Source organism: Hemitrygon akajei, chromosome 11 (genome assembly GCF_048418815.1).
Source record: "Hemitrygon akajei chromosome 11, sHemAka1.3, whole genome shotgun sequence".
Classification (NCBI taxonomy): Eukaryota; Metazoa; Chordata; class Chondrichthyes; order Myliobatiformes; family Dasyatidae; genus Hemitrygon; species Hemitrygon akajei.
The window spans coordinates 13,180,650-13,195,320 of NC_133134.1; the positions used below are offsets into that span (position 1 = coordinate 13,180,650).

At 43.6% G+C, this 14,671-nt stretch overlaps 2 protein-coding genes across 3 annotated transcripts in view; one reads left to right on the plus strand and one right to left on the minus strand.

Annotated features, from left to right (window-relative positions):
- slc5a10 (solute carrier family 5 member 10) overlaps positions 1 to 14,671 on the plus strand; it is a 216,363-nt gene that overhangs the window by 104,197 nt on the left and 97,495 nt on the right. For both annotated transcript variants that reach the window (XM_073060232.1, XM_073060233.1), the window contains exons 7-9: positions 271 to 351; positions 8,154 to 8,359; positions 10,190 to 10,325. In XM_073060232.1, coding sequence (XP_072916333.1) covers positions 271 to 351; positions 8,154 to 8,359; positions 10,190 to 10,325 — 423 coding nt within the window. The remainder of the gene's footprint in view (positions 1 to 270; positions 352 to 8,153; positions 8,360 to 10,189; positions 10,326 to 14,671) is intronic.
- LOC140735324 (uncharacterized) overlaps positions 8,336 to 14,671 on the minus strand; it is a 59,241-nt gene continuing 52,905 nt past the window's right edge. The window contains exon 6 of the mRNA XM_073060234.1: positions 8,336 to 8,931. Within this exon, the coding sequence (XP_072916335.1) occupies positions 8,476 to 8,931 (456 nt within the window). The 3' untranslated portion in view covers positions 8,336 to 8,475. The remainder of the gene's footprint in view (positions 8,932 to 14,671) is intronic.

Sequence of the window (14,671 nt, forward strand, 5' to 3'; positions counted from 1 at the left end):
TCTGTCTTAAAAGATTTCTTTTATCTTCTTACATTCAATCTACTTTGAAAACTGTAACCCCTCCATTCTTTCCCATTTCTGAGGAAGAGTCCCAGGCCTAAGATATTAACCGATTTCTCCTTCCACAGATGCTGCTTGACTGGATGGATTCTTCCAGCACTTTTGTCCTTGTTACACCAGCATGAGATCTTATTAGGTGTTCAATCTATTCTGCGGTGTTGACGAGCAAGGATAATAACTTAGTTTCATTCTGTTTTGATCTGGTTTCAGGTGGCCTGGCTGCTGTTATTTACACTGATACTCTTCAGGCACTCGTCATGATTATTGGAACGGTGATACTGACCATTACAGGTAACTTTTGACCACTAGTTTACTGGCATGACTGTGAGGGAGCAGATTTACTCTCAATTCACTAATGAGGTGGTCTTTCCTCATTTGTTTCAGGACATTCCAATACATTTTATAGATAGGGAGCTTACGAGACTTGAGTTAGGGGAAAAAGTTGAGTTGGGTGGACTTTATTCTCAGGAGCAGAGGAGAATGAAGGGAGATTTGATGGAGGTTGGCAAAATGATGAGGGGTATAGATTGCTTTAATTGAAGCAAGCTTGGGTGAGACTAGAACTAGAGGTCGTAGGTTAAGAGTGAAAGGTGAACTGGTTCTGGGGAACTTATTCACTCAGAGGGTGGTGAGAGTGTGGAACGAGCTGCCAGAAGAAGTAACGGATGTGGCTTCGATTTCAACATTTAAGAGAAATTTGGATAAGTGTGTGGATTTGAGGATGTGGAGATCTGTATGGTCCCAAGTGTGGGTCAATGGAACTAGGTGGAATAACAGTTTGGCACAGACCTGATAGGCCAAAGGCCCCTTTTTATGGTGCTCTATGACCATAAGAGATTGCTTTTTCTGGCTTGTGTAATTGGACAGCGAAGTGAGAAGGTCACAGATTTCGTATAAAAACTCAGGCATTTTGGACTGAGATGAAGAGGAATTTCTCTGTTCAGGGAATTGCAAATCTTTAAGATGCTCTTTGTCAGAAGTCTATAGATGTCATATTATTGAGAATATCTTTAGTGTTGACTAAAAGTGCATTAATAATTAAAAACATTAAATTAAGTCATAATTGTGTCCAGTTCTGATCAGCACATTACAGGAAGAACATGGGAGCTTTGAAGAAGGTACGAAGAGGTTCACCAGGATGTTGCCTGGATTACGGAGTGCTACTAAAAGGAGAGGTTGGACAAGCTTTGATTGTTTTCTCTGGAGTGTTGAAGGCTGAGGTGTGACCTGATAAGATTTCTATAAAATTATGAGATATAGATGGGTAGTCAGTGTCCTTCTCGATGTAAAATATCAAATACTGAGGGTATATAGCTGAGGGGGAAATGCTGAAGGCAATGTGCAGGGGAAGTCTTCCTTTACACAGAGAGTGGTGGGCCCCTTGAACGTACTGCTGGGATGTTAATGGCGGCAGACATAATAGTTTAAAAGACCTCTAGATAGTGTCATGATAGGATGCATTGACCAAGATTAGAGAGTATGACTAATGAAGATAAATTGAGTGAGCCAGGGCTTCTATCTGTGGAAAGGAGTTTGAGAGGTGACCTGATAGAGGTGTACAAGATGACAAAGAGACATAGATTGAGTGGATAGCCAGAGACTTTTTTGCCAGGGTAGAAATGGCTAATATGAGGGACCACAATGTTAAGGTGATTGGAGGAAAGTAGAGGAGGGATATTAGGGGTAGGTTTTTTACACTGAGCATGGTGAACGCCCTGTCAGGGATGGTGGTAGAGGCAGATACATTTGGGGCAGTTAAGGAACTCTTAGGTAAGCACATGAAAATAGGTGGTTATGTAGGAGGGAAAGGGTTAGATTGGCTTTTAAAAGAAGTTATAGGGTCAGCATAACATCACGAGCCAAAGGGCCTATACGGTGCTGTAATTTTCTAAGTTCTAAAACAACACAATTCAGGCCCTTCAGCCCACAATATTGTGCCGACATTCTAACCTCCTCACTTCTCACTTTCTCAGCGTTGAACTCCATCTGTTACGCACTATGTCCTCTGTAGGGAAGGGATGGACACAGACCATGTGCAGGCAGATCGCTTCAGTTTAATTTGGTCAGCACACACGTTATGGCCCGGGGCCTGCTCCTGTGCTGTACTGTTCCATAGATTTTTGTAAAAGAAGGAACTTGGGGAAATAGGGATTGAATGGATAAATGCTATTGGAATTTATTCAGAAAAATATAATGTTTTAAACAGGATATTAAATTGGATGGATAGGTGAAGCTGGACTGAAATATTCCTGCCATCCCAAATTACCCTGGCATGTGAAAAAAATGATTAACTTTCAGAAACGTGGCTGGGAAGGACAGGTTTTACTCACCGACAGAGTAGTATTTATTTTAAGTGTCTGCAGGTTGAGTTTAATCTGATGTTGCTGGTCCCAGATTCACTGCTGTCAGTTCGGCAACAACTCAGCAAGGCCCGTCTCACTGAAGTGAACAACCTGTAAAAATAGCTACACTCCCACTGTGCCTGACAAATAAGCTGATCGAGAATGAGCTGGTCAAAAGGGCCAGCAAGAAAAATGGAGGGGCGTGGGCTGTGTAGGAGGGAAGAATGAGATTGATGGTGGGAGTAAGTTTTAATAGGTCAGCACGACTTTGTGGGCTATAGTGCCCATACTGTGCTGTACTCTCCTATGCTTTATGACCCCACACCTTCACCACTGACCTTAGAGAGGGTGACACAAGCACATAATAGAATTATTCTAGGGCTCAATTAATAACACAACGAAGACAGTTTTACTAACCGTAAAAGCACCTCCACACCATTCGCTTCAAGAGGGACATCCCGGAGGCCAAATATTTTAATTCTGATTCCCATTCCCATTCTGACATGCCAGTCCACAGATTCCTCTTATGCTGAGGTGAGGCTACCCTCAGAATGGAAGAGCAACACCTTATATTCTGCCTGGGTACCCTCCAACCTGATGGCATGAATATTGATCTCTCCTACACCCTACTCTATTCCCCACTCTTTCACTATTTCTCTTCTTCTCACCTGCCTATTACTTTCCCCTGGGTCTCCTACTCCTTCCCTTTCTCCTGTGGTCCACTCTCCTCTCCTGTCAGATTCTTTCTTCTCCAGCCCTTGGCCTTTCCCACTCACTTGGCTTCACCTGTCACTTCCAGTTAGGCTCTGCCCCTCCCATACCCCACCTTTTTATCCCAGCATCTTCCCCCTTCCTCTCAGTCCTGAAGAGGGGTCTTGGCCTGAAACGTCAACTGTTTACTCTTTTCCACAGAGATATCCTGACCTGCTGAGTTCCTCCAGCATTTTTGAGTGTGTTGCTTTGGATTTCCAGCATCTGCAGACTTACTTGAGTTTGTAACACACAAAATGTTGGAGCAACTCATCAGGTCAGGCTGTCACTACAGGAGAATTAAGTTCTGATCCTGATGGAGGGTCTTGGCCCAAAACACCAACTTTTGATTTATTTCCATAGATTGTCCCTGACCTGCTGAGTTCTTCCAGTTCTTTGTGTGTTATTTAGTCATAGAGAAGTACAACACAGAAACAGACCTTTTGGCCTATTAAGCCCATGCTGAAACAATTTAACCTACCTAGTCCCATCGACCCACACTGGGACCATAACCTTCCAAACCCCTACTGTCCATGTACCTATCCAAACTTCTCTTAAAAGTTGAAATTGAGCTTGTGCTGGCAGCTCATTCCACATTCTCATGACCCCCTGAGTGAAGTTTCCCCTCATGTTCCCCTTAAACTTTTCACCTTTCACCCTTAACCCATGACCTCTGGTCATAGTCCCACTCAACCTCAGTGTAAAAAGCATGCTTGCATTAGCCCTAACTATACCCCTCATAACCTTATATACCTACTTTGTTACCCTGGATTACCAACATCTGAAGAATCTATTGTGTTTATTATCTTGGTAATGGGTGACATAGAATTTGATAAAACTCTGCATGCTCAGGACTAGCAGGTTTTAAGACCATAAAATATAGGGGCAGAAGCAGGCCATTTGTCATGCCTGATCCACCATTTCATCATGGCTGACCCAATTTTTCTCTGAGCCCCAATCTCCTACCTTCTCACCATATCCCTCCATACCGTAACCAATCACGAATCTACCAACCTCTACCTTAAGGACTTGGCCTCCATAGCTGCAAGTGGCAAACAATTCCACAGATTTGCCACACTCTGGCTAAACAAATTCCGTCTCCTCTCTGTTCTAAAAGGACACCCCTCTGTTCTGAGGCTGTGTCCTCTGGTCTGAGACTCCCCCACTACAGGAAACATCATCTCCACATCCACTCTGTCTGTGTCCTCTGGTCTTAGACTCTCCCATTACAGGAAACATCATCTCCACATCCACTCTATCTGTGTCCTCTGGTCTTAGACTCTCCCATTACAGGAAACATCATCTCCACATCCACTCTTATCAAAGCCTTTCAACATTCAATAGGTTTCAATGAGGTCACCCCTCATTCTTCTGAATTCCAGTGAATACAGGCCCAGAGCCATCAAACGCTCTTCATATGACAAGCCATTCAATTATGGTTTTCCAGATGATTGGAGTGCACTCTTGTGAATAATGTATTGCATTTTAATTCATATACATTGAGATGTTGCACAGTTGAGGAACAACCTCTCCAGTGAGCACTGAGAGTAAAGGGTGAGTTTACAGATATGCAGGAAATAGATACATTGACAATACAGTACTGTGCACAAGCCTTAGGCCACTGGCAATATATACCGTACTGTATGTGCCTATGAATTTTACACCGTACTGTGTTTCTGCCTCCACTACCCTTTTAACAGGGAGTTCCAGATCCCAATACACATTAAGTGAAAATTGACATCCGCAGTGAGTCTGGGAAACAGGGCTCCACTGAAGTTCAGAGGGGGAGATGCACTAAGGGAAAAGAAATGGGACAGCAGATGCCAGAGTCGCAACAAATGGGATAGTGGATTTTCATCAACTTACAAGCATTTTCCTGTAAGCTGATGAGAACGTTCTTGTCATACAAAAATATGGCAATTTCTCCACTTCAATTTAAAGTGGACCAATTTAACTTTGATTTTATAATGTTAGATAAGGAGGCTGCAAGGAAACCATCTCCTCAGGAGAATCCACAAATGGAGAGTAACCATTTAGAATTCAGTAATTTAACTGGAAAAAAATTAAAATGGTGGGAAGATTAAAGGGGATTTTAATTTTCATACCATGGGCATGGGGATCTGGAACTCTGGTGGTGAAGGCAGAAGCCTTCACTATACGGTACTTTGTGAAAGTCTTAGGCACACACACACACACACACACATATATATATATATATATATATATATATATATATATATATAGCTAGGGTGCCTAAGACTTTTGTACAGTACTGTATTTGTCAATATGGAGTGGAGAGCGAGTTTGTAAGTCTGGTAAGAGCAAAGGATAGTGAGGGTGGAGCGTCGCAGGAGTGTGGGTCAGAATGAGTGCCAGGGGCAGGGGGTGGCACAGGTGCAGACACTCCCAGCCCTGAGACACCAGGCAAGGTCATTTGATTCCAAACAATTGGTTTATTGATCATTACAGAATGTCTCTCTGGTGCTTCCCACTCCCTCCCCTCTCCCTTACCCTTTCCCCAACCATGATTCCCCTCTCCCTGCCCCCTTCCCACTCTCAGTCCACGACAGGGACCCATATCAGAATCAGGTTTATCACCATTCACACATCATAAAATTTGCTTTTTTTTCTGGCAGCTGTACAGTGCAATATGCAAATATCTAAGGCACACTAGCTATATACACGGTTTTAGCACAGTACTGTATTTATGGACATCCACTTTAAAAGACACTCTTGTGATCCCACAGGAATGGGATCAAGAGCCAGCAAGTGAGATAGGCCCTAAGAGTCTGCTTTTGGTTACAATGTCCAAAGGGGCTGATTTCTGTGTCAAAAATGTCTGTGATTCCGTGATTTATGTTGGAGTGAAATTGGAATATACCTCGGTTCAATTATGCTAAGGCAACCTGGAATCTGGTCCCCAGAGGAATGTGGGCTCCGAGACAACTCTAGTTTGTCATGTTTTTGTGCGTGCCACAGGACATGGTGTTGTGGTGGGTAGGTGGAGAAGCTGAGGATCACATTAACCAGGAATGAATTAAGTAAACTCTTCCTTTGCAACACACACAGAATTCTAGAAGATCTTAGCAGATCCGGCAGCATCCATGGAAATGGATATGTTTCAGTCAATGTTTCAGGTGGAGACACTTACTCAGGACTGAAAAGGAAAGGAGAAGACATCAGAATAACAAGGTGGAGGATGGGAAAGCAGACTAGCTGGAAGGTGATAGGTGAAGCCAGGTGGGTATGGAAAGGTAGAGGGCTGGAGAAGAAGGGAACTGACAGGAGAGGAGTGTGGACTGAAGGAGAAAGGGAAGGAGGGGAACTAGGGGAAGTGATAGGCAGGTGAGAAGCTGTAAAAGGACAGAGTGGGGACACGCTTCCTTTTCCTTATGAAGTTGATAGAGTCATACAGCACGGAAACAGGCTCTTTGGACCATGTGATCCACGCCAAGATTCCCATCTAAGCTAGCCCGACTTGCCCATAATTGGCCCATATTTTTCTCTCCATGTACCCGTTCAAGTATCTTTTAAATGCTGACATCGTACCTGCCTCAACCACTTCCACTGGCAGCTCATTAGATATACTGACCACCCTCTGCGTGGAAAGTGTTGCTCCTCAGGTTCCTATTAACCCTCTCCCCTCTCATGTTAAAGCTATGCCTTCTAGTTCTTGACTTCCCCACCCTGGGTGCATTCATCCTGTCAACACCCCTCATTCTGCAAAAGTCCAATGAAAAATAGAAACGATCAGCTCAACCTCTCTCTGTAACTCAGTCTGAGTCCTAGCAACATCCTCTCAAATCTCCTCTGCACTCTCCTCAGCTTAATGGCACACTCAATCATTTATGAAACAATACGGTAAAGCCATAACCTATAAGATATAGAAGAACAAACACAAGGAAATCTGCAGATGATGGAAATTCAAACAACAACACACACAAAATGCTGGTAGGACACAGCAGGCCAGGCAGCATCTATAGGGAGAAGCACTGTCGACGTTTCAGGCCGAGACCCTTTGTCAGGACTAACCGGAAGGCTATAGAAGAGGTAGACATTCAATCATGATAGATTTTTTTTAAACCTTCCTTTCTCCCCGTAACCACACACACAAAATGCTGGTGGAACACAGCAGGCCAGGCAGCATCTATAGGGAGAAGCACTGTCGATGAAGGGTCTCCTTATAGATGCTGCCTGGCCTGCTGTGTTCCACCAGCATTTTGTGTGTTTTGTTTGAATTTCCAGCATCTGCAGATTTCCTCATGTTTTCTCCCCGTAACTCTCAATTCCCTTACCAATCAAGAACCTAGGTACTGGAAGCACAGTGAAATTTGTGGGCCACCCCACAGCACATTAACACACTTCACTGTATGTTTCAATGCACATGTGACAAATAAAACTAACCTTTATCAATCTGTCTTAAACCCGCCCAACTATTGGGCTCCATGGCCCTCTGTGGCAATGAACTCCACACGTTCATTAGCCTCTGGCTGAAGAAATTCCTCCTCATCTCAGCTTCAAAAGGACGTCCCTTTAGACAGGATAATAAATCAGCCATGTGGAGTAGACTCAATGGGCTGAATGGCCTATTTCTGCTCCTATGACATAAGGCTTTGCAGTCATAACCTGAGGCTGTGCCGTCAAATCTTGTACTCTCCTACAGACGGAAACATTCTCTTCACGTCCTCTCTGTCGGCCTTTTCGCTCTCGAGTGACAAGAGTAAGGATAAAATATGAAGCTTAATGAAACAAATTTATATGGTTTAAAAAAATAAATAAGAGAGGAACTGGAGAAGGAGCGTACATTCAGTTGACTCGGATGCCATTTTCAAAAACATTTATTGCACATAAGCACTGGCAGATACAAGACAAGTTGCTTTTCATACCCCTGAAACAATTCCACAGGCTCACTAACCAAAATTGTTAAAATAATAATCCTAGCATATGTACTGTGGTGTTATAAGTTATCTTAAAAAAACTTTATTTACATTACTCCTGTAGCTTTTAACAAGATCGGAGGGTACCACAACCTGGAAAGTGTATACCTAAAGGCAGTTCCAAGAAAGATTATCGCTAATACGACATGCCACCTCCCCAGGGCTGATGCCATGCACCTCTTCAGGGATCCCATCACAGGGGACCTTCCATGGACCGGTATGACCTTTGGTCTGACCATCCTAGCAACATGGTACTGGTGCACAGATCAGGTAAATGTAAACATGCTCCACCTCACATTCATTTGCCTTTTATGTACAATACTGGAAGCAGCTTTATTTTAACTTAAGGGGGCTTGTACCGGATCCCACACCTTGGCTCCAGGTGGTCATTTGGTCAGGGGCTTTGTGGAGGGCTCCGGACTGATTACTATCCTGTTGGCTGGCAACTTCAGCTTCAAGTTCCTCAACGTTGATAGCTTGGAGATCGAGAGCCCCAGAGGTGTGGTTGTACCACCTGCAGACATATCCACCTTGGAGGAAACCCCTCGCTGGGGGACAGGCTTCGTGTACGAATTGGACTCGGTCACTTTCAACCCCGCTGCTGCGTCTTTGCTGTCATACAGCTTTTGTTCGTGGTGTTCGGGTACAGAAGAACGCACCAAGGATTTTTGATAACTATTATGCAACAACCGTGAGACCAAAGGTTTGGCTGCCTCCCTTCTGTTTTTGCTCAGGTCGGGGCTCCTTGAAATGCTCTCCAGAGGTGGTCGAAAGCTCTGGTTGTTTGCAACTGTCCTCACCAAATTGGTTGATGTCTTTGTGAACACTGGGTACCTGTTCCTCTGTAACAGAGAAGAAGCATTTGTTAGAGATAAAGTTCTGGAGCTTCATGTTTTATGATACATACTGCTGCATTGGGATTAGCCAGAATTAGGCCACCTGCGTGCCCTTCCATTCATTATGATCACGGCCCGGGCAGTATGGGTCACCTCCTCGTCTGTGCCAATTCCCAACAGCCCTCAGTTTCCTGGTTTTCTGGAATTTCTCTGCTTCCTCTTTCAACATCCTCAATGGCTTCCCAAACCCTCTGAGAACTCCACAGATTCACCATCGTCTGTGAGAAGTTCCTGCACAACTCCATTCTAAATTACCATCCCCCAATCTTGCAACCATGCCCCCTTGCTTGAGATTCTCCCACTGGTGGAAACAACTCGACATTTACTCCGTCATGCTCCTGTAGAATAGAACTTCAATCTTAATCTAGAAACAAACACAAATTATATGGAGTAACCATGCTCCAATGTTAACCACTTATGTAGATTTTCTGTTTCTACTTATGTTGACCAAAGCTTGGCATATCTCCCCGTTCAGAAAGTAACCACTTACTAAATAAAACTATTTTACATCCTATTCCATGATGCATCTTCTGCATCCATAAATCAAAGTTCCAAGCAGTAAATTTATTATCAAAGTACCGGTATATATACGTCATCTCATACTACTAAGATTTATGTCTTTGCGAGCATTCACAGTAGATACAAAGAAGCACAATAAAATCAAACGACCAATGTGCATATGAAGACAAATTGTGCAATTACAAAGACCACATAATTAATAAATAAATAACTACCTAAATAGATAGGTAAATGTCAAATTAATTGATTAATTAATTAATTGGTTAATTAATATTGAGAACATGAGTTGCAGAGCCTTTGAAATTGGATCCATAGGTTGTGGAATAATTCTGCGTTGAAAATGTTATAGCTCTAAATATTACACACACAAACTGCTGATGCACATCGGATATAGGGATATTAGGAACAGATGGAGATAATTCAGTGCATGTTGTCAGTCATGGCTAGATCATGGCTAATTTTCTGTACCTCAGGCTAATCTCGAGTCCTTTGTCTCATTCCTTGGCTCCTTAATCAATAAATAGTTGAACTAATTTTCTTTCCCCGTGCAGGTTCAGGTCAGGCATACTGTGAAGTACCACAGGTCAATCCTGATTTAATTCACAGCTTGAGGGACTAAATGTTTCCTTCTTTCTTCGTCCTGAGCTGCAAATAAATTGATGGAAAATCGATTCGTATTTCTTAGGTGATTGTTCAACGGTCACTATCGGCGAAGAACCTGAGCCACGCAAAGGGTGGCTCCATCCTGGCGAGTTATCTCAAGATGCTGCCGATGATATTCATAGTCATGCCCGGGATGATCAGCCGTGCCCTCTTCCCAGGTAACGCAATCCAAATAGTTGTCTTATGCAAGATAGGCCACATGAAATGGCTCCTTATAATAAAGGTATCATTATCACTTCATAAACTTTACGCACAGATGGAAACTGTTTCGACTTTCATTGGGAGGTGACTGCAATCGTTTTTAAGGCCCGCAGTTCCATTGAACGTTTTGACCTTTGCAATTGCTTTTCACTGTCAGAGTTGTGTGGGAAGGAAGACTAATGGATTAACTGCCAGTTTGAACCAGCTTCATTGTGGGGGGGGGGGGGGGGGGGTAACCTCAGAGAACCACAAAGTCCCACAGAACCTTCAAAAATCAGGGATCATTCCCGTCACCCGTGTGGAAGATTCTTTCGAGTCCAGGTCTGTGCAGTCAGCCACTTCCAGACACACTGCAACACAATTTACTAGCAAAGCTTCCTTTATTTAAAAACTAGACTGGTCACACGTACACCCAAACCTACAGTGAAATGCGATGTTTGCATCAAGGATTGTGGTGGAGGCAGCCCGCAAGCGTTGTTGCACTCCAGTATGCCTACAACTCACTACCCCTAACCCTGACCGTACGTCTTTTCCAATGGGGTGAAAGTAGAGCACCTGGAGGGTACGTACCAACTCTTTACAGACAGCGGTGGGCATCGAAGTCCTATCAGGGGTCACTGGTGCTATGAAGCAGTGCTCTGACTGCTGTGCTACCATGCCACCCTAGATGCTGCGGTCTTACTCGGGGTCAAATGACACAAAAGCGCAGTCTCAAGGAGCTAGGATTTAAACTGTGTGCATTTAGGGTGATTTGAAAGGAACTGGTAAGACAATAAAGGGAATGGAGTGTTATCGTGACAGGCTAGTTTTTATTAAAGAGATTAGGAAGTTATGTACAAGAACAATGTACAAGTATACATGTACTATGTATAATTTGGGTGTCGGGCGGTAATTCATTTTCCTAGAGAAACGGGGCTTTAGAACAGGATGCTCTGTGCATTGGATACCTTTAACTGTTTTTCAAAAGGGCAACAATTATACCCATGCCCAAGAAGAGCAGTGTGAGCTGCCTCAATGACTATTGTCCAGTAGCGCTCACATCAGTGGTGATAAGATGCTTTGAGAGGTCGGTCATGGCTAGAATCAGCATCTGTCTCAGGGAGGACTTGGACCCACTGCAGTTTGCCTATTGCCACAATAGGTCTACTGCGGATGCGGTCTCCATGGCTCTCCACATAGCCTTGGATCACCTGGACAACGCAAGTATCTACAGTATGTCAGGATGCTGTTTACTGACTGTAGCCCAGCAATTAACACCATCATTCCTACAGTACTGATTGAAAAGCTACAGACTCTAGGCCTCTCTACCTGCCTCTGCAACTGAATCCTCAACTTCCTAACTGGAAGACCATAATCTGTGCAAATTGGAAATGACATCTCCACTTCGCTGACAATAACCACTGGGGCACCTCAGGATTGTGTGCTTAGCCCACTGCTCCACTCTCTCTACACCCATGACTGTGTAACAAGGCATAGCCCAGATGTCATCGATAAGTTTGCTGATGATAACCACTGATGGCAGAATTTCCAGATAGTGGCAAAAGAGCAAATGGAGGCAAGATATTCCAGTTAGTTGAGTGATGTCACAGCAATAACCTTGCACTCAATGTCAACAAGAACAAAGAGTTGATTGTTGACTTCAGGAAGGGTAAGACAAGGGAACACAAACCCATTCTCATAGAGGGATCAGAAGTGGAAACAGTGAGCAATCTCAAGTTTCTAGGTGTCAATATCTCTGAGGATCTAATCTGCTCTTAACATATTGATGCAGCTACAAAGAAGGCAAGCCAGTTCATTCAGAGTTTGAGGAGGTTTGGTTTATCAATTAAAACACTCATAAACGTCTACAAATGTACTGTGGAAAGCATTCTAACTGGCTGCTGCATCACCACCTGGTATGGCCGGGGGGCAGGGGAGGGGCTACTGCGCAAGATCAAAGTAAGTTGCAGAAACTTGTAAATTTAGTCAACTCCATCATTGGTACCAGCCTCCGCAGTATCCACGACATCTTCAAGGAGCAGTGTCTTATGAAGGAAGCGTCCATCATTAAGGATTCCCACCATCCAGGACATGCTCTCTTCACACTGTTACCATCGGGAAGGAGGTACAGAAGCCTGAAGACATACACTCAGCAATTCAGGAACAGCTTCTTCCCCTCTGCCATCAGATTTCTAAATGGGCATTGAGCCCATGAACACTGCCTCACTACTTTTTTTGCACTATTTATTTTAACTTAACTATTTAGTAAGTGTATATATGTATATACTTAACGTAACTCAGATGCTTTTTCTCTATGCCACACACACAAAATGCTGGAGGAACTCAGCAGGCCAGACAGTATCTATGGGAAAAAGCACATTTTCATAGATGCCTCCTGGCCTGCTGAGTTCCTCCAGCATTTTGTCTGTGTTGCTTGGATTTCCAGCATCTGCAGATTTTCTCTTGTTTGTTTTATTTTTCTATATATTTATTTATCATTGTACCGCTGCCATAAAGTTAACAAATTTCACAACATATGCCAGTGATATTAAGTCGATTTTGATTCTGATTATATTCATCTTGTCTACCTGCTCTGAGTTCACTGGTTCCAGTTATGTAGCTGTGGCTGTATGTTCTCGCAGAGTGGCATGGCAGTATAGCGGTTGGCATAACATTATTACAATGCCAACAACCTGGGTTCAAAAACGCCGCTGTCTGTAAGCCGTTTGTACATTCTCCCCATGGTCATGTGGATTTCCTCTGGGTGCTCCAGCGTTCTCCCACATTCCAAAGACATATGGGTTTGTGGGTCAATTGGTCAGCACGGGCTCATTGGGCCTGGTACCGTGCTGTATCTCTAAATCTAAATCTAAAACACTCTGGTCCAGACTGGGTCAGGATATGGTGAACCACGCCAGCCTAGCTCAGTACTGTGGAGCAACAATCGGCTGGAGAAACTCAGCAAGGCGAGCAGCCTCTGTGGTAGGAAAGAAACTACAGCCGTTTTGGGTTGACTCCCTTGAACTTGCTTGTGCTTTCTGCAAGATGACGGTTGATGTGATTGTGACCCCTCTCTAAACTTTCCCAATCCATCTTATCTATTGAAATGGTGCAGAGGAGATTTACCAGGATAATGCCTAGATTGGAGAGCGTGCCTTATGAGAGTAGGTTGAGTGAACTAGGATTTTTTCTCTTTGGAGTGAGGGAGGATGAGAGGGGACTTGATAAGAGGCGTACAAGATGATAAGAGGAATAGATTAAGTAGATGGCTGGAGAATTTTTCTCAGGATGGAAATGGCTAATATGAGGAGGCATAATTTGAAGGTGATGTCCGAAGCAAGGTTTTTTTTTACAAAGAGTGGTGGTATAAGAAATGCCCTACTAGGGATGGTGGTAGAGGCAAATACGAGGGGTGATTGATAAGTTTGTGGCCTAAGGTAGAAGGAGTCAATTTTAGAAAACCCAGCACATTTATTTTTCAACATAGTCCCCTCCTACATTTACACACTTAGTCCAGCAGTCGTGGAGCATACGGATCTTGGACCTCCAGAAAGTGTCCACAGCAGGGGTGATTGATAAGGTAGAAGGAGATGAGTTATACAGTTCTCTTTACATGCACATGCAGTTCAACTCTTTGATTGATTATGCAGAAAGTTTGAAGTTAATAACTCATCAGGTAGAAGATGAGTTAGTAACTTCAAACTTTCTGCATAATGACTCAAAGAGTTGACCTGCATGAGCATATAACGAGAGCTGTATAACTCATCTCCTTCTACCTTAGGCCACAAACTTATCAATCACCCATCTGTGGACACTTTCTGGAGGTATAAGATCTGTATGCTCCACGACCGCAGGACTAAGTAGGACATGTAGGAGGGGACTATGTTGAAAAATAAATGTGCTAAGTTTTCCAAAATTGACTCCTTCTACCTTAGGCCACGAACATATCAATCACTGCTCGTACATTGGGGACATATTAGATAGATGTGTGAATAATAGAAAAATGGAGGGCTATATAGGAGGGAAGTGTTAGATCTAAGTAGTTTAAAAGGTCGGCACAACATCATGGACTGGAATGGATTAGATAAATCTTGGAGTAGGTTGAAAGTTCAGCACAATATTGTGAACTGAAGGCCCTATCCTGTGCTGTAATGTTCTGTTCTATGTAAGTGACATTCTCGAGCTATAGGTTAGAAGACTATTTTCAAGTGCCTTACCACCCCCTCCCCACCATTCCTGAGAGCTTCTGCTGTGAGCTAAGCCCAAAGACTGCTTCATGGTACAAGCAGTGGGTGCCTGTAATCCAGGCAGAATGTTCCCAGCT